The 27,803-nt window shown below is 39.6% G+C and overlaps 1 protein-coding gene across 7 annotated transcripts in view; it reads right to left on the bottom strand.

Annotated features, from left to right (window-relative positions):
• The window catches only part of NFIB (nuclear factor I B), a 170,113-nt gene extending 149,674 nt beyond the window's left edge, over positions 1–20,439 (bottom strand). For all 7 annotated transcript variants that reach the window (XM_005522671.3, XM_014252275.2, XM_088053977.1 and 4 more), the window contains exons 1-2: positions 20,120–20,439; positions 13,418–13,949 (exon numbers count right to left, since the gene is read on the bottom strand). In XM_005522671.3, coding sequence (XP_005522728.1) covers positions 13,418–13,949; positions 20,120–20,149 — 562 coding nt within the window. In that variant the 5' untranslated portion in view covers positions 20,150–20,439. The remainder of the gene's footprint in view (positions 1–13,417; positions 13,950–20,119) is intronic.
• Positions 20,440–27,803: the final 7,364 nt, after the last annotated feature.

The raw sequence follows: 27,803 nt of genomic DNA, 5'->3' as shown, positions 1-27,803 counted from the left end.
ATCCTACTATGAAACACGTCAGCAAGCCCAAGTTACCAATAATATGACTTGAATTCTGACAAGGTCAAACTGGCTGGACTATATTTAAAATACTTTTATCTTACTGCAATAGGATAATGTGTTCTAAGACTACATACCACAGGAACATAAGACTCTTCTGCTGATCTAACCTAGTCTCAGAAGCTTATGCTCTGTACCATGCTTCAGGTTAATTAAAGCTAAACAATGCAGAACAGCACAGGAATCTAACACAGCACCGAGTGAATTAGAGTGGTGTTTTGCTCAAAGACTTAGCAGACTTTGTCTAGGAAAGCAATTAAAAAACTGCAAAAATCTGAGAGAAATTTTGTGTGATTTTAGTTGCTCATTGTTTGTGAAGTCAAAGCTCAGAAGAGGAAGAAATTCAGCTACTGCATTAGCACCACTGATCCCCGAATTTAGAAAGAATATCAAGCAATCACCTGAACCACTTCAGTGCTAGATCCGGTTTAGGTAGGTCATCCTTGATAAAAAAAAAACAAAAAAAACAATACTGTCCTCATCATTAGAAAGACATTGAATTTTTTTCTTGAGCATATTCTTAACTGACGAAATGTTGAGTCTTTACTTCTTTACCTATCTATAAGGAAGGCTAATCAGAAAATTAAAAAGTTTCTGGCTACCACCAAATAATTCACATTTTTTTCCTTATGTACATAGATCGATCAAAACTAGACAGCATTGAAAACCATTACTAGTTCTTTAAGTTGGATGCAATTAGTAGTCTGTGAGTCCTTCCAACAATTATTGCAACTTCTCTCAACAACTTGGTTCACACAACTGAATGATCAAGGTAAGTATTTGACTCCATGATGATCCTCATCCTGAACCTGAATTACATCTTTGAATGCACATTCTTTACATCACCAAATGTTGAAGGACAAACAACAGATTAATTGCTGGCCCTAATGCTGTGTTTGTGAGTGCTAAGAAGCCATTCCAAATGTTCCAAAAAGGATTAATGCAGTATAACAAGTCTATTTAATTACTGAAAGACCAGTGATCCTCATTTTACTATAAGCAGCTTTTCCTTTATTTGGAGATTGTAAATAGAACAGAAATCACTATAGGACAACTATAATTCTTGTCCCAGAATATTCAAGTTATATCCACAGTATATTGAAAAAATATATGGGATATTAAGAAAGACTACATACACACACTGCATTTGTGTATGACAAAGCAAGACCAACACACGTTTTAAAATACACCAGAACTCCTCACTATAAAGTGCAAAAAACAATTTTATGCTCTAAGTAACAATTTGATATGTTTTCTTAACTAAAAAAATGGCAGCAATTAAGCCAGTTAAAGTAATCACACATAGCTTTAAAACAAATTCCCTTGAATTTAATAAAACCAAGTAAGTCTGTGGCTCCTCCAACATAAGCTTCTACAAATGACTGAACTACAGGCCATAAACTCACCTATTAATGCATATATGGCAAAACTACAACCTGATATCCTTTAAATTCTATGTCTGAATCCAAAAGTTCAATCAATTTTTCAATTCTCCTTTCTGCACAAGCTGGTTATTCTTTAACTGGAAGTTAAACAATAGAATAAGTTTTGATGTTAACCCTTGTTTCACTGTGAATGGCGCTGTTTCAGTATCAGCTGGAAAAATGCATGGACACTCTTCATTTTTGTAAATGATTGCCACTTCCCACTCTGAGAGGCAGACACAGTAATTTTGTAAGTGTTGGTATGGCTAGCTCATTACCAACCCTGAAATATCATCATAAAGGAAGGAATGAGGAAAGCAGTGACTGAAGCAGTAAAAGTAGATGGCATTCTGGGTCCAAAAAGCACAGGTTACTAATTACTTAGGAGCATTTCACTATAATCACCTGGGGCATCAGGTAAAGCTAGGCCCTCTAAGATGCAATCCTGGACTAAACCCCTACAAACCAATGATGTGCACATCAGCCGCCTCACAGATCAGACTTGTCCAAGTCTGGGACATGAAACAGGATGGCCAGCATATTCCAGACACAGGTACACTGTTACATTAGCTTGGGTTTCATCTCACACCTCACCAAATTCCTGACCATCCATCCCTGAGCGTGGGACCACGGTGCAGGAACTTAAGTGTTCAACTGGCCCACTTGACTGAAAACCTGTGATGAGAGCAGAGAGAAGGACAGGAAAGCAGACTGAGCTCACAGGCTCTGCAGATGCCTCTTTTGCGACTGAATGTTGATGAACACCCATACAACTGTCCCATAATGAGTGTTTCTTTTATCTTTCTGTCTGGAGTACATTTTTGCGTCACTTTCAAAGGTAAGGGAAACTCAGAGAACTGTCTGTGCCATGTCCCATCCCCAAGAGATGCCCAGAGCTCCTGCAGAGTGAAGCGGGGTGACGGGAGGAGCTCTGCTCCCACAGCGCCGGTCCCCTGTGACGGGCCAGCCGTGCCGCGCGGTTTTGCTCTGACACCCTCTCCCACGGAGCCGTACCACCGCAGGGCTTACAGGCAAGGAATGCTTTGTGACGGCCTTCCCTGCTTGGGCAAGTCTCTTCTGTCTGGGCATGAGAAAACTGGGTACAACATTTCTTTATGATATAGAGCCCTCCTGGGGGCTGGGCACCAGCACATGGGTTTGACTTGAAGTGGAATACAGGAATGTTTTAACCAGTACTTATCTCAGTATTTACCACAACCCTCACTGGACCAACACTGAAGTAAGTGGTATCCTCTCTCCCCAGGCCCAGAGACACAGAGGTATTAATTAACTTGCCTGCCATCCCCCGGGGGAGACAATGGCAGGGTTGGAGACCAGGGACAAGGATTTTGAAGTCCTTGCAACTAAACATTGAGTCATACTTTACATTGTCATCACAGTGATAACATTCAAGGTCCTTGCACCAGCATTCCCACCCTCTTCCTTCAGAGGAACTACGTAACTGCAATTAGAAATCACACCTAGCTCGCAGAGTTTCACACAGAAAGGTGTCATCATATACAAGGAATGCTGTACGTAAACATATCGTATGATTTCTTTTTTCTTTTTCAAGAAGCAAAAAAGAGTAAGTTTCCAAAGAAATCAGGTGTACTGCAGAAATACAAACCTGCTCATGTGTTGTGAAAGTCAGTGCACAATGCTGTGAAAGCATATGGGGTTTAAACTATGTCAATTTGATTGAATAAATCCACTCATGTGAGCAGTCTGAGGCTAAAAACTTGAAGCAAGAACATACCAATTATCTGATGACTACAGGAATACAAATTTACTTGTTTTATAATGATACCAGTAGTAGCCTATAAGCTTTCTTAACCTAGCCACCACCTAGATTTTTTGACAGATCCAGACACTGATTTTGAAAGGTGCTACTTTTTAAAACAGTGTCACAATGCAGCATATGATTAGATGTAATACCCATTTCAATAAAATAACTGTCCCAACAGCCAAATTGTTGGTAGTTATGGGAAGCACAAAGACTACATCAAGAAATTGGCCTTAGCATCTGAGATACTGACAGTAGGCAGCCTGTCAGGGTAAGGGGGCAATGACTGCCCCTCACCAAGAATAATTCTTAAAGACAAGTAGCTTCCACTAGAAATAATACATTTAACTTTTTTTTTAAGAAGTCATATAAAGATTGTTCTGTCTCCCTTTTAATAAGTTTAGATGCTGCATCAAGCATAATGTTTAAACTCCTTTGCTTTAGAAATCGTGACTGCTCTTGAATACAAGTTAGGTCTTTAGAAATCAATGTTTGGATATTAAAGAAATAAATAGCCACTTATGACATTGACAGGAAACATTCCTCAATTTCACAATGAAAGATTATTTTGACCATTCCTGTATCCTAAAAGTTGAAATAGTGTGCATACTCATTAGATTTTCATCACAAAATATTTTCAAAGCAGGACTTTCTTCCCAGCACATCCCACTTAAACAAAGCTCACAGTGAAATGAGGTTGACTAAGAGAGATGGTGTTTGCCCTTGACAAAAGTAGTGACCCTGTGCACCTCAACATAACAGAAATGCACAGCAGCCTGAGATAGGATGGAATTTTCCTCCAGCTCAGAGAAATTCCCTCACTACCTCTTCTACTATGAAGGGCCATCAATTTGTCCCCCTCACTGTCAGCAGACAATAGGTGGTGACATCAGGAGCACTTCCAAAGTAGGATACAGACACTCTGGAGGGACACAGAAAACCCACTGGGGTGTATTTCAGGGCCGAGGTCTTCTTGTCAGCAACTACCACAAAGAAGTGGAGGAAGTGGCATGGCCACTGAACAATAGAGAGGTCAAGCAGTTCACAGGCATTTCATGACCCAGACAAACCAAGGTCAAGAGATTCAGGTAGCAACTTGGCATGGGCATGAGTTACAGCATAAATGAATTGTTTTAACAAATCAGCTTTGGTCAATTAAACCTAATAAGATGTGTTGCATCACATAGCAGGGTTCTTGACACTAAGGCCAGGAGCTGAGGCCAGCCTCGTAAAACACGACTTTTAACGTGGCATAACAAATTTAAGGTAATCCGTCTAGAAACTGCTGATGTCAGAGTAAGTTGTCTTGATTAGGAGAAATTTTTACACTTTTAAATCAGGGGCAGTCAGTGGAGCTATCCCTCCAAAAAGTCTGACATCTTTTCCACTGGCATTACTCAGGCAATAGAATACTGATGCTGCAGTAAGTATATTTGATATCTCTCAGACACAATGCACACCCGTAATAATCTTCTAAGCATTTCCCTGTCAGCCACTTCATAAAAAAGGCTGAAAATGGTTTGACATTTTAACCCAATGAAATTCACCAGCAAAAAAATATGTACTTTGTGAATATTTTAATTTAATTTCTAAAGACATTGAGTTTGTAATTACTAAATTCTAAAGCATGCACATTGTTTTGTTCTATTTTAAATAATATGCAAATCTCATGACAGCTCAGAACACAGCTTATGAAGGATATGGCAAGGTAATTGACTGGAAATTAAAATACAATGCTAGGTTTGAGATAAATAGATAACCATCTTTCAGTTGTTTAATTGACCCCTTATGAAAAGATGTGTAGTAACTCAGGTTAATATTGTCTGGAGATCAGGAAGTCAGACACATAAACAACATGTTCAAAACACAGATATTTAAAATTATCAATTGTTAAATAATTTCAAAAAATACAGAATATACTTACTGTGCACACTGTTTGCCTCTGACAAACAAACACAGAAATTTTTCCTAATTTTTCAACAGCCACACCAAGTTTCTCAGAGTTCACTACCCATTCATTTTTGCATTTGGCTTTCCTGTTCATTTTCTAAGGAAGAAAATGGGAACTGTTTTGATCAATTTCCATATGTATTTTTTTCAGAGGGAAAATAATAAAAAGCCCACTTAAAACCACAGAGAGGTCTTTAGTGAAGGTGCCTTTATGGAAGGACACTGGAAAACTGAACATGTCCCTTCTACTCTGGAGATGAGCAGTTACTTAAGTAAAAAAGTGCAAGGTTTCGCTGAGAGAAAAGAACACGATGATTGAAGGGAATTCAGCTAAGCTTTCATACCATGCCACATCACAGTAACTTCTTATTTCAATTTTGTTTCTTGGAGCAAAAACAAACAAACATACATGTAGCTTAAAAATTCCAAACACCACAGGCATTTAGGAGCAAATTAAAATTAAAATTACTCCAAGGTCCCTACACTTTTAAGTCACCTTTCTGACTTGAAGAGGGATCTTGTATAAAGTGGAATGTAACACACAAGAATCATAGGACATGAAGGTAAAAGCTCTGGTCCTTAGGCTACCTAAAAACATTTTATATACTGTTATTGATAAACACACTTTAGACTATCAGCCCATTCTTAAAATTCCTCCCAAACACCAAGACTGAAGTGCCCATCTCCCAGCACTCTTTTGGGGGTGGGAGGGTAGAGGGGACAGACAGATTAGAACAAAAGTCACTATGCTCCAATGTTGATGTTCCCAAGAAACACCTGAGGAAATACATTATTTTAAAATTTAGAAAGCACAATATACTTCAGAAAAGGAAAGAATCCTCCTCAGAGGAGAACTGGGGGGAGAGCACAAGTTATCTTTTTGTCAAGAAAAACATGTTGGGGGGAAATACAAACAACTGTGCTGGAAGAATGTTTCCAGGTTCACACACAACTCAGTGCTATAAGACAGTACAAGAGACACACCAAAATGAACTCTGCTTTCTCTAAGACAAAGCTAATAATCTGAAATTTGCTTCCCTTCTAGTAGCTGCTGAGACTTTCAAACCTCTCCTAATCTAGGTTTCAATGCCCTGAGCCAGGGTTTTAGCAAAAAAAAAACTTCTAAAAATTCCACCCAAGTTTAAAAGTACAAAAATAAAAAAGAAGTACAGAGTAAAGTCATGAAACCTCCCTATAATGAATGACATCTTGTTTGGCATCTGTCAAACAAACTGAATAGTAACAGACTTTCTTCCCTTTTCACATTCACCTAGTATCTGGAAAGTAGTTCCTCATAAGGAGCCTTTTTCTTCATCCCACAATGGAAGGAGCAACCCTATTCAGTTAAGATAGCCATTTATCTTGATTTTGAGATCATCCTTGTCCAAGCAATTACATCAAAGAAACATTTTACCTTGCTGTTAAGACTGGAAAGTAACACTTCAGGAAATCTCTCGAATTACTGTGTTTGGTATTGTGGACCACCATTTCAGAGGGCAACCTGTCCTTGACATGACTATGCTACTACACTAGCAGCAGGGAAGAGGAGGAGGAAAAGCAGGAAAAAAAAAAAAAAAGAAAGCTAGATAAAGCAGACTTGACATCAACCCCATGCAATTAACTTTAAAATCCAACATGCAGTAGCATTTAGCATTTAATTATTTTAATGAAGTTTTCACAGCTACAGTGAATTCAATATGCATGAAAATTTAAGAAATTTAAAACATAAAACTCTAAATTGAGGTATTTCCTTTATTAATTAGTGGTCTTGTATATAGTTTAGAAGAATCCTTTCTTCTAAATTATAGTACTGTTCCCACTGTCATTTCTGTCTGAAACTACCACGAAGCAAGAATTTTCTGATTCCTTTTCCATTCTTTTCTTTATTGCTTCTTATTTTTGAAATGTCATTCATCAATTAACACTCACCTCTATGTTTTCAAGTAGTTTAACAGAATTTATTTAAACTTAAGTTTCTTTTGTTTTCTTTCTTTTAAGTGTCTTTTGTCACAATTGATGTCATTTAACCCAGTGAAAATTACTCTTCTTAGTGTATCAGGCAAGAAAATTCAGAATGAGGTAAATGCTCCTTCCTGAAATGCAAATAAATTTAATTCTTCTTAAGAGTCATAGTGAATATGCAAAATTCCCTTTTCTTTTTCATGAACCTGTCGTATGACCCGCATTCATCCTCTGAAGAAAAGTTTTTTAAATTAAAAAGAAAAAATTAAACATTTTTAATTTTTCAGACCTACTTTCTGAATGTTAGTTCACACATAAATGTTTGAAAAAATAAAAATTGCCAAGTGGCCTTTCAAAATGTTTCAGTATCCTACATCTCCATAAACGAAGTAACTATAATAATCAACTGAAAAATATTATTACATCCATATATACACTTAATTAACCTCCATTTCCTAATGGCAAGTGTCTTTCTTCCCTGTAATTTCCAATACAATAGAGTCAACAAAACGGTTATCAAAAATTTTACATTAGAAAACTTGAAAATAATACACTGTCTTTTACAGTTGACGCAAAATGTTTTGTTTTTTTTAAATTGCATTTTCTGCATGCCTCAGCAGACTGGAATTGTTCACAGAAATTCATCTTTTTAAAAGGTTGATTATTCCCTGTGAGATTTTTAAACTATTAAAAGCTCTTCTCGTACTAGAGCAGATAAAATATAAACTCATGCTTCTGGTTCTGTACTGGATTTTTGATTCAAAATTGAGATTTAGAGCAGGGGATGCCATTTCGCTGTGCAAGAAACAAGGTCCTGGAGCATATAGAAGCCTGTAGGTAAGGGCAGTAATAAGCTCTATTTCCTGCTGTTCTTGCTGTAACTCAAAATTTGCTGTGTAAACTCACAACAAATCACCTTGCCCTTTGACATATCCTTCTGCAAAACAGGTAAAATGTTCTAGTGTTCCCAGGTAAAGTATTGAGAAGGAGGCAAATCATTAAGGTTAAAAGAATTTGAAACAATCAGTAAATGGTTGATTCATCTAAGCCCACTGCTTTTTTATTATTTGTATGTGGGAACATCAGTGCACACAAAAAATGCAAGCCCTCATCCAAAATCTGTCTGGGTGGTGTGATATTTAGGCATATGACCATAATATGACTTAACCAGGAATTGCTTAGAACATTATTTTGAGAGTGGATTTAAGTGGAATTGCATGTAGTCACAGCAAACTAACCAAAATAATTTCATTATCATTTTAAAATATGAACAGAATGACTATGCAATAAATTTTCTTACATTCTTACAGAATGAAAACTAAAATGCAACATAAAAACTACTATGCAAACCTCTTCCAAAATTTGAGCTCCCTGAAGACATAAATTCAGAAAACTCAAAAAAGCTTTAAAAAAAATCAAGCCATTGATAAACCCACCCACTCCTGCAATTCAGACATATCACGTTAAAAAAAGAATTACCATTCCTTCTGGAAGAGGGCACGTTTTTCAAGTAAGACAAGGCACACATGTTGCCAGGACTGTCTGAATTGGGAAAGTGATATCCCCACTTGGCTAGGGATTACCAGTTTGCTGGCATTAAGCTAAGGGCAAAAGAGTTTGGGCTGGATGCGGCGGCAGCACCCTGCACCCCAGCTGAGGTTACCTGCAAGCGTGCTTTTCAGGAGTGTGGGCACCACACCAGGGTGTGCCCGTGCCCCCTCCCACACCCCACAGCAGGGCATGGCACCTGCAGGTGCAGGACAGGGCACTGCCAACCTCCCCAGCACAGGGCCAGCTCAGCACAAGAGTCCTGCATAAAGAATTCTCCCCTTGGCCGGCCAGCGCCCTCGCTCTTCTCTCATCTTTCTCTTTTTCCATTTTTTCCTGGCCCAGCAGCCCCCCCATCCAATCCTCAAGAGACAGGACACAGTCTAGCAACTCAGGGACTTACATAGGCCAGGCTTCCTTCTGTGCAGCCCTTCGGGTAGGGCTGCTAATCCTTCTTATTAATTAACGAGATAATAGCAGTTAACCGGAAAGCAATATTAATGTCACCTATCTAGGAAACTTCCAACAGAAATTATTTATTCTTTTTGCCAATTTCCTGGTAACAAAGTCACACAGCTGGAGCATCTTGATGGTGTAAGAAGTTAAGAAACGAAGAGTGCCTGAACACTACAGGACTAAGGACATTTGCATCTATTTTCTTCCCCGCTCCCTAGATAGTTTAAAAGATAGTTTAATCCTCTCCTCCTTTGACTCCAGAGTTTATTAACAGCTGGGAACGTGGGCTCCCCCAGTTATATCACCCTTACATAAGGACAAAGGAGAGTGTAAACAGTAACATGACTGATCAGAGAAATGTACTCTGAGAGACACATGCACTAAAAACACTTTAGAATCTTAACATTTCCATGTACCACCGCTTCAGTTCTTTAAACTCTCAAAGCATTTCCCAAGGTGTACTAGGCTTCATTCATTATATGCTGAATTACCTAATATCAAGTTTGCATTTTATTTATTCTGCAAAAAAAAAGTAGCAGGGATGATGAGGGAATTCAGAATTCTGCAGACAAGGCACATTGATACAGATACTTTATGTTTTAGAAAAAGGAAGGCAATTTTTAGCTTTTTATTTAATTAGTCACAGTAAGAATAAGTAAAACATGTATCTGAAGAAGGGATTTATATTATCTTGGTTCTGTTGCAGCAAACAAGTACTGCAGCTTTCATTCACTGATTGTCAAAAACTTTCCAATGTGCCCACTGCAATGCGGATGCCAACCAACGAATCAAAGGCATTCAGCAACTAGACAAAGAGGGTCTGATGCCAACCTCGGTGCCACTGGCAACCATTATTGGCATCAAGCACATTGTCTGCCTTTTTTTTCCCCCTCTCCTGGCACTCGACAAACAAAATGGCGGTTCTTGTAGCAACGGGAACACAGCATAAGCGCTGTGCTGAATCAAATACCATCAAATGATTTTATGGACTGAAATGCGTTCCATAGCAAATGATAGACACTCTCTGATGCTGGCAGGAAAGAAAAAAAAGAAAAAAAGGGCAATTCTGTCAGTAGAAAGAATTTCATACCATTTTCAGGCTTGGGTTTTATAAACTATCTGTGTGGGACACACACACGCCCCTGATACACACAACAAGCAGAGCTCCATAGAAGCATGTTATGATTAAGAATTATTTTGATGTTAAACATTCATCACGGTGTATACTTCACATTTTCTTCCTCCATTTCAGTCAAAGGGGCAGCATTGCAACCTGTGTCAATCCTCTTTTTTTTTCTTTTCTTTCTCTTATTTTTGTAGAGGATAGCAGAAAGTGATTAGAGGGGGGAAAGGATGCTGAATTTTGAGATGAGAGAAAAGTAGGATCTGAGAAAGTTCATCAATGATAGAACTTCACAGATCAGTCCTTATTTCTTCTTTCAAGGCAGACATGGAAGTAGAAGCTCTTTTTGCTAAGAACTAGAAAGATTATTGACACTTCTGGATCTGGAAATTGTCAATATATTGTAACATTACTCTGCACTGCAATGCGGATGCCAACCAACAAATCACAGACATCCTAGGCTAAACAAAGAAGGTCTGATGCCAATCCTGGTGCCACTGGCAACCATCACTGGCACTCGAACTATCCTTCCTCCTCTTTTTTTTCCCCTAATCTTCTATTTTAAAGCGACAGAAAAAGCAAACTACTTGGCCCCTTTATTCATTTTATGTGCTAATTCCTTCTTCATATTTCGCTCAGGGATTTAATTGTTTCTATGTTTTCGCTTAGTTTATACATGATGCTATCAGGCGTGTTTATATGTTCTGAAAGATAAATAAAAAAGCAAAACGCCATATGTATAATGCAGCATTTTGGTTGACTTCATGCGTATCTTTCACAAAGCCTGGCACTCTTAATCAAGTGCACTACAAAGTGCCACGATTGACCTGCTTTCAACGAGCATAGAGAATCAAAGTTTAAAAAAACGGAAAAAAAATAATGTAGACAACTTAATATGACTTCTTCAAGAGGAGAGCCAACAGATGTTAATGGAACATATGCAGTAAAGCAGCAAGACAGATACAAAATACATGCAGTTAGCAATAAATAAAAGGGTCTTCTAAGAGTGCCTTGATACATAGAAATTAGCCAGCTTCATTTTCAGTATATTCGCAAAGCAGCATTGTGTAACTTTGAAAGTTATAGCATTACTGCATGCTTAACTTCCTCATTTCCAACTAGACAAAAGTGTTTTTAATAATTTTATATTCTCAATACATTTAAATCAACAAAATCAGCTATGCCCTGCAATTCCTTCTCCCACTTCAAGTTACTGCCTTTCAACAACTTATAAGTCAACATTGTGTTAAGAGTACTCTGACCCCAGTTTCTTTGGCTCAAGAGCTACTTAAACTGTTTTACCCCCCCTTTGTAGTTTTGACTTTTAGAGACAGGTAAATCCATAGAATTAATCAGTAAGCTATGACTTAAGCTATATGCATTCAAAATATAATTTGCATTTTTTTTCCACAAAAGGAGTTTAAAGGTACAAATTATTTGTAATTTAGCCATTTTGTTTAATTATATCAAAGAAAATTTTCTTCCTATATTATTTGGGATCAGATTTACCAGACTCCGCAGTTACTTAAAGTCATTGTAAAATACCCAAATGTGTCTACTGCTGTGGAGAGACAAAAAAAAAAAAAAATTAAAAAAAATAACACAAAAACAATACTTGTGGGGGGAGGAGGGATAAAAGCCAATTTTTTTTCATAACAAGTAATGAACAAAAAAGAACCTGATATATGAGTTCACACAAACAGTTCTTCATTTACATGAGTAAATGCTAAAAGAGAATTCACTTAAAACAGAAACATTTCATTGCGTATGTCTCTTCCAAATGAGGACATGCAATTTTACTTTTTTGTTACTAACAAAATCAATTCAATTTTTTTCCAGTTAAATCCCATAGTTATTTACCAAGCATCAGATAACAGCCTGCCATCTGCCCTTCTGCAGGCCATTTCTACCTACTACCAGGCCAAGTTGTGAAATGGCCCACCATCTGCAGGTGGTCAAGTTTTCCCTAGTTGAGATCTGTGGCTAAAAAAAAATAAATATATTATTACTGCTGATCAGCCAGCATTACAAAGACACCTAGAAGATGGTATCATTACCAGAAAGAATCAAAATGACCTTAACAGAGAAAGTATTTCAGAAGACTTACTATCGGAGGGGAAAAAAAAAAAAAAAAGAAAAAAGAAAAAAACCACCTTTATCTACTTACAGCCATTTACAATTTTAAGGAGCCTCCTATGGGTACTGTTACTGACTATCCAATATATGAAATATGGCTTTTCCCCTGACACATGATTATCAGAAGCTCTGTTTTATTTGCATTCTGTAATACCAAGTTTAAGAAGCTTTTACATAGATTTCCTGCAATTTTCGACATTTCAATTACCTGCCAAGTAAAAGTATATGAGTGTGATTATGAAAATTCACTCTTCATAAAAATTTCTCAAAATATTATGACCTGGATCTTTGCTTTAAAGCTCAGATAGATAAGATGAGCTATTGATGTAAAATATGAATGAAACATTAGATATTGTATGCTGTAATTCTGATTGTATTTGGCATTTACAAGAAATATAGCTGTGATAAAGTATTTTCAAGCTTTGTTTTATAGGTATGAGAAAGTCTACAATCGCTCTTCAATGTGATAGCAGAGTCATCAGTTTAAGGATTGCTTCTTGATTATTTATAACTACAAAGACAATTAAAAATATTTCTAGTATTTATTGTGATTGTGCAATTGCATATACCTGCATCTGTTCTTACTAGTACTGGGGTGGGGGTTTTTGTTTTATTTTTCTTTAAAAATACAACTTGAAAACAAGAATGTTTTCTGAAGCCACAACTATGTACTGCCAATTTTTTCACAAAAAAACAAAAGGCAACTTCAGTGGAATGAAAGTACTGCCTTGGTACGTGGGTCTCTCTCTGGAAAGAGGCACGTTTGTCAAATACGCATGTCACACAAGTCTGCAGGAATATGTGTGTGTTTAAGTATATACGTATACATGCTGATTTACAGATGGATACGTAGCCACACTACATCTATAGACCACAGAACAGTGTTTCACTGGAAGCCAGCCCACAGGTGAAACAGGGCTACTTGGAGTCAGAGTCTGACATACTAACATAGAAACATGACAATCTGCTTCCTACCTTGCTCCTGCACGTAGTATGCCAAAAACAAATCAAGCTCCTTGACTGATACTGTTATGTGATGTGGCTGGACGCAAAGTGCTGGATTTGTGCAATGTGGGGATTTCATGAGACGTTCTCCATCCGTACTTTCCAAGGGGATGCCTTTGAACAGGATCACCATGACTAGATCCAGACGCCAGACTTTGTCAGCCTGTCGCAGGCAATCGATTCTCCTAATCTTGCCCTTCTGGTCAGGATTGGACAATACACAGCATGGGTGCTTCTTCCCAGTAACTGTGAGCACAAAATCCTCCCGGAACTCTTGACGAATATCTTTGCGCAGCTTGGCCAGGAGCCTGGATGCCCACTTCTGTTTGATTTCAGGCTTTTCACTGAGTAGCTCATCCTTGACTGCTCTTTCCTCATCCTTTGACATTCGTTTCTCATGTTTTTTAAAGTACTTGCGTTTTCGAGCCTGAAGATTGAACCAAGTGTAGGCAATTGCACGGACATGTGGAAGAAGTGCCTCAATGAACGGGTGAAATTCATCCTGTGGAAAGAAGTGAAGGAAAAAAGAGAAGAAGAGAAAAAGAAAACTCAAAGTCAGCAAGTTCTCATTACCAAAGCAGTATCAAGAAACGTTTCTGAAAATCTTTAAGTGAAATACAAGACGAAGATAATAAACACTTAAAACTTAAACACGTAAATTTCTGCAAAACGCTTTTTATGAAATTATTACTGTTGTCAGGCAACAGACAAAAAAGTGCATAGAGAATCACATTTTTCCCATGTTTCATTCTTTGAAAGAACCATGTGAAAATTTTATTTTATACTCCTCCCCTCACTTCATCCCACAGTGCTGCAGAGACAACATAATTTAAGAGATGCTACCGAGATGTTTTGTTCCTAACATTTAAATATTTGAGTGAACAGCTATCATCAAGAAAAGTACCATTGCACAAGACACTACACGGTTTTAAAAAATCTGAGCAGAAATGTTCAGAAGGCTGAGGCAAATGCCACAGTTCATTTCTCCTCTCTGTGGCACAGAAACACAAAGCATATACATGCTCAGTGTAATGCCACAGAGTTCCCGCTTTTGGAGCATGCTCTCAGCAAGAGACTGCTGGTGGCACAAAGAGCATGCGCCATTAAACTTGATCCATTTTCTTATCAAACGTCCAACATTCCAGCACTGAAACAGCACCATTCCAGTGGTGGTAACTAGAGAAACCAGTATACAGTAAGGAAAAGCAGGAAAAAGACACAACATGTCATATACAAATCCTGAACAGAAGCTTCTGTATTTTCATCTCTTCTCGCTTCCCTCCCACCACCCCCAAACTCTGTAAAATTAAGACTTTTTGAAGGTGAGAACAAAAATTACATTTATGTCCTTCCAGCAGTATCACTGTAGATTTTAAAGCCACATAGAGTAAGTTAATTTGTTAACTGATCACATGAGTGTGGCAATTATTCTAAACCCCTTAAAAATCAATCTGAGGTGTACAATGAAAAATGGCAACTTGGCACAAACTTTGCATTCTTTGTGCTTCTGCATGCTGTGGCAGAGACATTATGAGTCCACCGCTGGTCCAATGCTGCTTTTGTGAAATCCATGCAATTTATTTACAGTTTCAAAATATCCCTTTCTGTTGTCTGGCTTCACCTGCAAGTTCTTATCTTCTGCCTAGCAGCAATATGGATTGCATTAAGGAGGTAATGCTTAGTTGTTGTCTACAAGCACATCCTATAGCAATTAAATTAATTTCGTTTGTCTGCTTAAAGTACCATCCTACACATCCATGTTAATATCTAAATAGACCTTCCCCAAAAACTTATTTTCCATTAACAAGTCTGCTGTTTAAAACACTGCAGTCTCAAATCCGCAAAATCAAATGATACTATATTTTGGGTTGAAAGGGGGACCTTAGAGGAGGTATCTTTCTTCCTGTATGCAGGGATATTTAATTTTAAATACTACACAGATTGCTCATCATACTTAGTGGTACAGTGCAATCAAACTAAAACTGAACCTTTTTTATGCAATTATATTCAAGAATACAATTAACAAAGTACTATTTTAGTTACGCTGCCAGACAAGGAATGAATTATGTTTAATCAATAGGCTGATTAACTCCATTAGGTAAAAATGATGAAAGTATAACTAATGGTCTCAATTATAGAGTGCAGACTGCCATTGCAGAAGCTTCAGGCAAAGAATTCCATATTTAAATCTTTGAATTTCAAACAAACTTTAAAATTTCCTGAATGTTGCAAAACCCACTAGATCTAGTTACCTCTCTTCCCTAACCATACTCAAATTAAACAGAAAACAACAGAAAAGTTACAAGCAGTTTACCTATGGTCATTTTGTCTTCATAGGAAAAAAAATTAAGCAAAGGGGAAAAAAAAAGAGCAGAGAGGCAATATGAGAAGATACTTCGGGACATAAACAATTTCATTACCAAATTATGCTTGACAAAGACCTACAAAGGCAACAATTAAACTGATTAGTAGTTTCCAGCACAGATTTGAACAATTCTGATACTATACTGGCACATAAAACTAGGCCGTGGAAAGAGTTAAACCACAATCTGTTCTTTGTGTGGGAAGGCAGTACTGCTCTGAGCAACCACAGCCCATGATAAGACTTCCCTATCTTCATATGCTTTCTGATGCCATGCTTTTTTTCCTTTCAATTATAACTACTAAAGAAAGTTTATTTCTTCTCCTACGGAAGTCATCTTAATTGAAGTATTCAAATAATTTTTTTTTTTTTTTAATTGATGGAAGCATAAAGACTGCACAGTGTTAAATCCTCACAATTCGTTTTAGGCTGAATGAAACAGATTTACTACAGATTTTGAAAATTCTAACAGCTGGGGCTAAAGGTGGGGTGAAGGCAGGTGGCTGAAGAGCTTTGGGAGAAATTAATTTCTGCCTCAATACAATGATTTCCCCTACATCTAAACAGACTTTGGCATTTATAAGTTAAAATGACAATAAAATAAATATGGACATCTTCTCCTCTAGTAAAATACCGCACATCTAGTTTTAATTTTGAAGAAGAGCATCAAAAATTATTTCAGATTGACTATCCCTTGAGGTAATGCATACAATATTAACAATAATAACCACCAGCATTTTATATCTATGAAAATTTTATAGAGAATTTCATTGTTTAAATTCCAGTCTGTAGTAGCTGAATACTTGCTTTTCAAAAAGAGAGGGGAAAAAAACCCCAAAAACATACACACCAGAAACTCCAGCCTTTTAAAACTGTATTCAGGTTTTTCTTTCACAATATTGTTAAGTCTTAAAGAGACAAATAAAGGTGAAAAGTGAGGAGGAGAAACAAAGCAAAGAACATCCTGTTTGGAAGTAATTTAATCAGATTTTTTTGAGCTATTCATTGTGCACTTGGAGTATTTTCAACTGAAAATACTACTTGACATGGGGAAATGCCCATAAAAATGATCCTAAATGGACATTTGCAATTAATCACACACATTCTCCACCAAATCTCCTAAAAAGATATCTACAGAATTTTATTTTTCCTCCTCAATATTCATATAGACAATTGTGAATTATTTCTTGTTTTTATGTAGCACTTGCTCATGTGTCACAGTTGCTCTTGCAATGAAGTGATTTATAAAGGTAAGATTTTCAAATGCCATATCAAATAGGTCAGGTTAACCATTGTGTACTGCCAATTTAAATTAAAATGGAAGTAACAATATAACATCTATGTAGATTGTAGAGAAAGGGAGAAATAGCAGTCATCTAATGACAATAGATAGGCCAGGTTTTCTTTATTGAAAAGATAAAGCGGATAGGCAGTGCTCTCCTCCTATCTTTCACTTTTAAACTTTGTATCAGCCCATGAAAGTTCAAACTGAGGACTGTACAATAAATACACTGGGCAGAAGTACGGAAATTTTATACAGAAAAGTTAATCTATTCAATTTCCCTCCATGGATTTTCTCATGCCTAGTGCAACAACATATAGGAGCAAAAGAAAATACTACATATTATGAGATTTTGGACTACTATAACATTATAAACCACGGCAAAAATATCATAAGAGAGCAAGCACTAAAAGGCATGCAGTAACTGCATCCTATTCATGCCTCAGCAAGAGAGATAAATGCAGTTTCCACTCATTCCAAAACATAGAGGAAGAGGTATATGGGAAAGAGAGGAAAGGAGCCCCAAAAATTAAATTGAATTTAGTAAGTTTTCTTCTACCTTGGAGCCATCTTTACCCACCAAACCTTTATTGTAAGCATAATGGGTAACACTCAAATTGCAAAGGTTTCACTTAAAAGTTATACTTTGGATTTTAGACTTGTTACTAAAGCTTGCTTCGGCGCTGTCTCGGCACAAACTGAACTACCACCATAAGTAGCTCTGTCCAAACAGGTGTTCTGTGTTTACTTTTACCAAAATATTTTCTTCTGAACATATACTACCACAGTCAAAGTGCATTGCAAGTGTCCTAGAGACAGAGAATACAATAAAGAAAACAATTTTGGTAGTAATACTTTAATGCAGTTGCTACTCTACGTGAGATGAATCAATCTTTTGCCTTAAACAAATAAAGAACACAAGGTGTAAGTTCTCACTGCTGGTGTCATTTTAATTTTTAATTTACTTAGAGAAAAAATCATTTATAAACTGCTCCTATCATTCCAAGCAGGTAGAAAAACATTCCAAACTAAAATCAATTTGCTGCAACTATGTTCCATGCATGTATCACCAAATGGGAACTGTCTCTGCCTGGCACATGGTAGTGCGTGATTGTAAAATATTACAGAGAAGGTATCAATGCACAAAAGCCACGAACTGCTTTATTGGATTAATGGCAGTAGAAGTACAATGTAGCATTTTTGTATACACCTGAGTGCAGTATTTTAACACAAATTTGTAAAGAATGAGGAAATCTATTTTACCAATGAGTCCAAAAATAAAATATAAAAAAAAAAAAGAAAAAAAAAAAAAGGAAAAAAAAAAAAAGAAGTCATTAGAGCAGGAAACAAGATAATGAATTACTGCTGTAAAATAAATGGTTGTGAAAATCTGAGTCTCAAATGCAAAAACTGCTTTCTTATGCTGTACTCTCAGGTTTATATTCTGATGCAGAGGTCTTATTGCCTGACAATAATTTCACACGCTGGACAGCCTACACAGAATTAATTTTTCTGACCACAGATTCCATGCTAAGTAATTATTTCTCTGTGTGTAACTGCAAGTATGTGCATATCTGTTACACAAAATGCTTCCTATGTTTCTCTTTTGAAGAAGAAATATCTCAATAACACTTTTTTCCAGCTTTCTTCCACTGCAGCTCACGTTTAGTTACTGAAAATATCCATATCTAAGTCAATCACACTTAGATGCCAAACAAAATATAAACAATAAAAAATGTGTCAGCCAAAAAACTGCAGGACTGTGTCCAATCACTGAATAAGCCTTATCATTGTTTCCATCTTCAATCACAATTTATGAATACTTTGGTCCTTTCGAATTACAATGGTTTGTAACTGCGGAATAACTTAAATCATACTTATTTATTCACGGTGCACTGTAAGTGCATCGCTGGCCTCTCTGCAGCAGCCTTGCAGCAGACGTTACTTTAGCACATTTTCTGCTTTTTTAGCTATTTGTTGCACCAATGTGGAAGCAAGCAGTTATCGCTTAATCAGTTTACATCACATCCTCCTAAGACAGGCTTTCACGAAAGCTGAAAACTATCCTTGGGCTTTGCAGACCGGGTTTACTGTCCGAAACAGGCTCCGGTGCCCCGGCCCTTGCTCGCCGATACCGTGCGCCGGGCGAGGACGCTCCAGGGGCGCCCGGGCAACTTCCCAAACATGCTCCCGAAACCCCTCAGGTTTCAAAATCTGCGTTTTACCGCGGCGGGGACCCCCGCTCGTACTGCCCCCCGCCCTCGGCGCCCCGCTCCGCCGCCCCGCACCGCGCCGACCGCCGCTCCCCTCCCGCCGTCCCGGTGACAGCCGCCGCTCGGGATCGAAAAGCGCCCGCAAGCGCGGCTGTAAAATAAGGGTCGGTCTTTCCCCGTGCTGGGGAGAGGGCATGCTCCTCAGCCACCAGCACACTTTAGCGGGGAGGGGGAAAACGCAGTGCCCTTGTATAAGCGAACGAGAAAAGACTGCACAGCCTGGTCATCCCCGCTCACATCTCCCTCATTGTTGGCAGCCTGCATATTATTAATTAAGCATAAGACGGGATTACTTCGCACCGGCCAGTGGCCGTGTTTTGTCAAAAAAAACCACTTTTCCTTTCAAACCCTTTCATTAGGCTGTGTGTAAACAGGCGAGCTGAAAAGAGTGCAAATCGCTTGATTCCAATCAAATCAATACTTCTCAAACACGGTTTTTTAGCATAATTATACTCATTTCCAGTTTGTTAACCTTTGACTTCCTATGCACCAACAATTAACAGTATTTGTCTACGGGTGACACTTTGAATGGATCTCCCCAAAACAATGGCGTGGTACAGTTTATTCTCTAATATTCCCTCCTGAGAGAGGAGTTTGGATCTGACAAGCAGTTCCGACTGTGCTTTAACCCGTTACAACTATTAGCAATGACTCATTAACAACCCACAAACATATAATTTTTTTAAAAAAAATAATCCCGACAATCACGTGAAAATAAATAAATTAACAAATAAATTAAATAAAAGCGTCTATACCTGAGTGAGACAGATTGGAGAATACATCATGACTTCGCTTTGAGTACACGCTGCCCGGAGAGCCCCTAAGAAAAGCCTCAAAAAGGAATAATTTCATCTATTCATTTTACAGTCATCTGAGACTCAAGGAAGATGAAATCAATCAGGACGGGGCTCTGCTCTGGATCACCACAACTTCACAACAAACCCCAGTCCTCCTTAAATAGCCAAAGATTCAAGTTCACTCCGTGTGCTAGATTTCCCGGGGTGAAATCCAATCTACACTTTTAACCCTCTTGTAGTCGGCGGCGCAGGAGTCTCGCTTTTGCTGCTGCTGCTGCTGCTGGTTGTTTTGCAGATGAGAGGGGAAGGACTCGGGGGGGGGGGGGGGGGGGGGGGGGGGGGGGGGGGGGGGGGGGGTGTGAGGGGGGGGGGGGGGGGCAAGAAGGATTTTTTTGTTTGGCTTATTTTTTTATCCTTTTTTCTTTTTCTTTCTTCCTTTTTCTTTTTCCTTCTTTTTTTTTTTTTTTTGGAGGGGTGGGGGGGTTTTTTCTTTTTTCAGAAGTTGGTAGTGCTGCCGTTATAACACGACACTGTCACCACGCTTTCGAAAGTTCAAGGTTACAGCCCAGAGCGGAGCAGGAGGCTCCCGGGCAGCGATGGCAGGCGAAACTTCGCCGGGCGGTCGGGACCGTGCGGCGGGGGCGCGCCGAGGCGGGGGCGCGCTCGGGCGGGCAGAGCGGGCGGTGCGGCCTGCGGGCTCCTCCGGCAGCCTGTGCTGGCCCGCCCGTCCTCGCTCTGCGGGCAATGGTGAGAGACTGCTTTCTAAAGGGCCACCGTAATAAAAATGATCTCCTGAAAATTCAAACGATAAATCTCTCCCTGGCGCTCCCACCCGATTTGCTCTCAACGTCTCCGTGAGTGTCCCCCGCTTCCCACCCCGCCCCTGACTCTGCAAAACTTGGAAGTTGAAAAATTCACCCTGTGGACCCTATCCCAGCTCTCTCCCCAAATGAGACTTAAGTATTTTTGTTTAATTATTTAATTACACAATCACGGCTTACACTCCTCCTCCTCCTCCTCCTGCAAACACATTCCTTCTCCAGATCCCCTTCCTCTGCCCTCCCTCTGCATTCATTACCACCGAACGCTGCAGAAGGAACGAGCACGTTTCGCAAACATCCCTCCCTCATTTTCCCGCTCTTCTGGTGGGAGAAAGTTGCGGTGGCGAAGGGGAGGGGGTGGGGGGGCTGCCATCTGCGAGAGGCTTCATTTTCTTCTTTCGGGGTACGACTTTGCCAGCTGCGGTGGGGCTCATGCGCCCCCGCTTCCCCCCACCCTCCGCGGGGGACACGGGGGTGGGTAGCCCCCTCCGCCGGCCCCCCCAGGGTCGGCGGCTGATGTCCCCGCCCTCGCAGGCTGCGGCCGGGGACGGTGAAGGGTCCCGGCTCCCGGGCGGCAACAGGGTGCCGGGGTCTGGTTTCATTCTCCGGGGGCAGCTTTAACCAGGGGAGCTGGGAGCGGGGGGGTGGGGGGTGGGGGGGTGGGAACAGTGAGAGAAACTTATTTTTGCTCTGCTCCTACGAGGCTGGCTGAGGTGCTGTGCCCAGCTCAGGGGGCGTGCGGTGTGCGCGGCCCCCAGCCCCAGCACCGCCGCTCCATCGGCACTCCCTCCCGCTGCCCTTGCGCAGCCCCCGGCGGCGTCCCGGAGGGACCGCTGACTTCCTCCTTGCCCAAAGTGAGAGTTTATTCACGTCAGGCATTTCACAACGACACATCAAGGAAAGTAAGCAGGTTCAAGTCAACCATGAAATGGTCACTTTTTAACCCCGTCCTGTCCTCATTAGGGAAATGCTCAAATACAGCCCATTTTCAAAGAGGACTCTTAATGAAGGGAGCTTGCCAAGGCTACCAGCAGCAATTCCCATAAATTTACAAACCAAAAGAAGCAGAGGGATGATTGGGGGAAGGATTGACCCTGTACCAGACAGGTAATATCAAAGGAAGCAGCAAGACCCCAACGCAGTAACCCTTGCAGAATCCATACTGCATCCCCACAGCTCAGCTTCTGTCTGGCTTGTCTTGCCAAGTTCCCTCAGATTTTCAGGGGTCAAACAACTGTCGTGCGTCTTCTCTTCTACAGACTATACTGATACGTGACAAGTTAAGGACATAAATTTAGGCAAAGACGAATGACACAAACTCAGGGTTAACCATAATTAACAAAATTTTTTTTTAAATCTAGTGTAAAATACCTCCAAAGCCCAATCGTTTTTCCCTCTACCAAGACTCTACAAAAAGCTGATAATGCCAGCTTTAAATTATGGAGTTTCCCTTAGAATAAGTATTCTATTTAACTGGAGTTAATTTACCATAAAAGACATTCCTCCTGGCACAAATGCTCTGATGTCCTTGAGCACACCTCTTTGAGTGCTTGAACTCTTACACAACAAGCCATAATTGCGGATCTGGTTTAAAACAATAACTTTCCTCTGTCCCCTTTATCACTCTCATCCATCCATAAGGAGCAGGACAACCTAACCAAAACCATAACACCACATCAGCAAGGCTGCCCCTGCAAGCTGCACAGACATGAGAAGTCTCTCCTTTCCCAGGCACGACATGCAGAAGGCCCCACTCCATCCCATGACTGGCCAAGGGATTGAGGTTGCACTAGAGTCTTGTGCACTAGAACAGAACTGCCTGGCAGTCTGGCAAGCAGGAACAAACAAATGCAGCAAGGTTAAGGGCAGAGAGAAACCAGTCACTTTCTAAAGATATTGCTACTGCAAGGGATGTGGATTCAGTGTGAGACTGTGCTTGCATCTCCACAAGAGCTGGCTGAGGTTGGTTTTGCATCTCTACCCAGAGTGCACAGACAGCCCTGCAGCATGTGCCAGTATCCGCCAGAGCAGCACTGCTGCAGACCAGGCAAGGCGAGACACCCCCACACCCAGAGCTAATCTGCTGGCTGGGATTGAGCAGGCCTCTCATATAAATTCACCTTGGGGAAAATGGAGCTGCCCAGCCAGCATGGCTCAAGCATCATTTTGTCTTCTGCATGATCTATAGGACATGGCAGGCTTGGAACAGGTTGCCATGGGTTTACCCATGGGTTTGACCCAAAGGCTCCCAGTACGTGAAAGAAAGCAGGCTGTACTGGGTACCCAAAGACATGTTTTGGCTCTGTTGCTCCTGGTTAATCCCAGTGGGAACCCATAACGAACAAAGGCTTTGTCCTGGGAGAACCCTCCTCAGAAACACATGTGTGCACCCATCCTCTTCCATCCCACCCCAAGCCCTCAGCTCCTTTCACAGAAAAAGCAAGCTAAAGATTCTTTTCAGAATGGATAAAGAACTACATTAAAATCATAAAAAAGTGTAAGCCTCTATCACTTTGCTGCAGAGGCATGTTAAAAAGGGTATGTGGTAACTGGGGTAGCCTGGAGAAAACGTGGCATTAATGCAGCAAGGACACGAGGCACAGTGGCTGGCCCTTGGCATGCAGAGACACCTTGTGATAAAGTGGTTCAATTGCTTTCAAATTCTGGCTTGCATTAATTCATCAACCCCCCCAAAGACCCTTCTCTCCATCCCCACATACTAAAATTCCTGTTGATGCTGCAAGCTCTCTACCCTTGAAGCTCCAGGCTGGAGGACAATTGCTTTTTGTCTTCACTGCCAGAGCTATGCCAACTTCATGCTGTATCTGGAAGTTCAACCAGCATTTCAATGTGGGCAATTAAGAAAATAAAAGTCACTATCTGACCTTCCCTGCGAGAGACACTGAAATCTGCTCTTGAGCACTAATCTTAACCCATCGACTTCACAGGATCAGGCTGGCCTAAGAGATCCTGGTCTCAGGTGGGATGCAAAATGAGAACTGATAACACTGCTTGGACACACACACAGATGGATGCCGGCACACAGCTTCTAGAAACCTTCATGTGACAAAAATGTACATTCAAAAAGAAAAAGCAGCTTTCACACTATTGAGCAGCAGATACCAAAGCTGCAAGCAAGTCACCCTCATCCTGAGCCTGCACTCTCCCGACTGGGGAGCTGCTCCCATGCTCCCCCTGCCTTCCATCCAACTCTTGCAGGGTGGCTAGGATGGGAGGACACCCACTGCCCATACGGCATGATCTGAGATGCTCATCTCACAGAAAAGCATCACAAAGGTTTTTTGACACCATGGGCAGATAGGCTTACTCTCCTCCAAGCACCCTAGTTCCCCCAGGGCAGTTCTCTTCGGTGCAGACCCTGGTATGCCAAACTCTTGCTGAAATCATGTACTTTCTCCCTCTCCCTCACAAACCATGCTCACAAATTTCACCAGATGCTGCAAAGTGGCACTTCCCTTGGACTTCAGAGATAATAACATTTAAAAGTGAAAAGGCCATTTAGACTACTTATATCGCACCTAGACCAGAATTTCAGCTGCTGTCCTTTGGCTGGACAACTGCTCAAATTTTTCAAGTTTTGGACCGAAAGACTGTTGTTACTGGAACAAAAAGAAAGGAATCACTAATGCTGAAGTGTGAAGCCTAAGATTACCTCTGAACAAATGCGGGCAGTTTGGTCAAATATCTAAATGTTCATATACTGATCTTCTAAGAAATCAAGTTTTCATGAAAATTCCACTTGTCTCTTTACAGAAATCAGAAAGAAGTGATTCTGGCACATGACTTTTCATCAGAAGTATGGAATATCTGAGATCTAGCACCAAAATTCTTATGTAAGAGGACTCTGTGATCTAAAGCACAAGTTTTATATCTAGTTTAATAATACCATTAACTTATTTTCCACCCATTGTTAGAAAATGCCAATAACACACATCCATTCCATAAACAATACTTGAGTACGTACATAAATAATGAGTAAATGGAGTATAGTTTATGTCACTTATGAGTAACAACTAATCTAAACCATATTATATTATATTATATTATATTATATTATATTACATTACATTACATTACATTACATTATATTATATTATATTATATTATATTATATTATATTATATTATATTATATTATATTATATTATATTATATTATATTATATTATATTATATTACATTACATTATATTATATTATATTATATTATATTTTTATTATATTATATTATATTGTTGCCTGATGGTGTTTCTATCTGTATGAGTGGTCATGGTGCCTTGCAAGTCTTCTTGTACAAGCATATTAACCTACAAAGTAAAGCTTTGCATCTTTGGCATAACCAAATAGAGTTTTTTACGTGCAGGAATATTGTCTGTGCACGGAGACATATATGTATATATAAACATATGTACATGCACAGAAATTCAGGGGGGAAAAAAGCACTTAAATAGTTAAATAAGCAAACTGATAATATATTGGTTCATGTGGCCTTGATATGTTTCACATCAGACTGAACTTTAAGTTATTTTTGACTTAAAATGTAAACAACAGTAAGTACAACTTCTAAGCCAGTACAGTATCACAACAATGAAATTATGTATCATGATAATTACTAGCATTTTTTACTTGGTTTTGGGTGATAAGAAGAAACACATACTGTACATAAACAGACACACATGCGTATGACGGGTGTGTGCACTTGACCCCTGTCCACATATGGTTTGATGGAGACTGTAACACTTGAGTTTTTCACAGCTCCCAGACCAGCAAATAAAAACATCAAACCTCAAGTGCAAAGCTGGAAACCACAGCATTTTGGGTTACACAACTGTGCAGTTTTTGTCCTCACTGCAGGTCACATCCTCAGCCTTACAAAGGCATGAAACCCTCTTTTTCCAATACAGTAAATTCTTTAAAAATTCACATGTGCTGATTTCAAATGCCCTGGACATAAACAGAAATGACAACACCACAAATAAAATTCCAACATATTGATTTTCTGGCAATTTATATCACTATATGCCAGATTTTGAGGATATTGGGATAGGGGTAGGGGTGGGGGCGAGGGCAGCATCTAGAAACTCGATTTAAATGTCTGCCTAAATTAGACTTACAGAAGTGCTTGATCTTTTTCTTGTGATTCAACATTAAAATTGTAAGCGTTGCAGCTCAAAACCGCTTCAGAGAATGTTATGAGTTAATCCTGTGTGTTTTGGCGCCTTTTCCCTGCCAGCTACTGTACTTTAGAGGGGGGGGAAAAAAAAAAAAAAAGCAAAAAAAAAAAAAAAAAGCTGGAAATCTTGTCTGTCCCGTCACAAGTTCAATGGCAGCACTTTCCAGCAGCGGGAGGAGAAGATGGCTATGTTGGCAGAACTAATAATAATTCAGATCACGCCACATCGGCATCTTGTGTCAGAGTCGAAACTGGCTTCCCCGCCCCCTTCAACCTGAGAGCTGCCAAGTCCTCACACACTCCGCATTCAACCACAACTTAATGGATGGGATATTGTGCATTAAAATGTGGCCCAGACACACAGGGGAAGAGAGGACAAGAGGGAAAGCAGACAGACACACACGCACACACACATATAAACAGACACGCAAGAGAAAGGAATGAATTAAAATACACACACAGGTCCTACAACAAAACGGCAGTGAAAAAGAACGGGGGGTGGGGGGGGAAGAACAAAAAGAAACCCTCCAGAGTAACTTTAAAAAACAAGTCAGAAATGCCACTCTAACACTGCATCCTGCTATATAGCATGAAAGAGACCAGCACAAGCCTCCAGACAATTTATCGAGCAGACGATACACAGCAGCAATGCCATTTCCTCCACATGATACATTCAAATTGCAGTCCATTAACTGCAAAAACCGCTAAAACAGCCAGAGAGAAAATATTATATTAAAATGTGAGTAAGGAAGCAATTTCTACAGCAACAAGAAAGAGAGGGAAAGATCTGTCTGTTAGGTACCAATAAAATAGCATTTGCATTAATCCTTTCCAGCGTTTAGCTGATAGTGGTCTGCCAGAGAAGAGGGGGGGAGGGGGAAAAACTTGAAGCAGGAAACATGCCAAGTTCAGCACTTTTGGATGCAAACTCCCATCAACTGATTTCTGGCATAAAAGTGTGACCCACATACAAAAGCTGCCAGAAAAAAAAAGAAAAAAAAAAGAAAAAAAAAGCCAAATACAAACAATCCACCACTTATATCTTATGCTGTACAGCTGAAGTGGTATCAGCATTTAAGAACAGGGTATAACATCCACTTTGAAACCACAGAGACACAATCTCAGCCTGGAGGAATTACAAAAGAAGTTAAATTGAGTTTAAAATAATATATATATGTAAAAATACAAATCACTTAAGCACTATGTACCATTGTGGTGTATCATATTAAATAAATGAGATATTGAAATCTTCAACACAGCACTTGGCCTTTGGCTTCATGTTTTCCAGGATGCATCTCAATTTTTTCAAGGATCCAGTGTGTTTGGAGGTTTTGTTTGTTTGTTCGTTCTGGGGGGATTTGTTTGGGTTTTTTGTTTGCCTTTGGTTTTGGTTGGTTGGTTTTTGTTGTTCTTTCCTTTATATTTTTTATGTTTTCCCCCTACCTTTTACTTTAGGATGGTGTGTCGGGGTAATTTTTGATTGGGTTTGGTTGGGGTATTTTTTGGGGTTTTTTTTGTTTGCAATAGCTGGTTTGGGTTGTTTTGAGGGATTTCTTATGGGAAGAGGGGGAGTGATATCTATTATTATTATTATTATTATTATTATTATTATTATTATTATTATCGTTGT

Source organism: Pseudopodoces humilis, chromosome 4 (genome assembly GCF_049639895.1).
Source record: "Pseudopodoces humilis isolate 2021_Gansu_Grassland_sample_001 chromosome 4, ASM4963989v1, whole genome shotgun sequence".
Classification (NCBI taxonomy): domain Eukaryota; kingdom Metazoa; phylum Chordata; class Aves; order Passeriformes; family Paridae; genus Pseudopodoces; species Pseudopodoces humilis.
The sequence above is the reverse complement of the archived record's forward strand: the minus strand, read 5'-3'. Positions and strand labels throughout refer to the sequence as shown.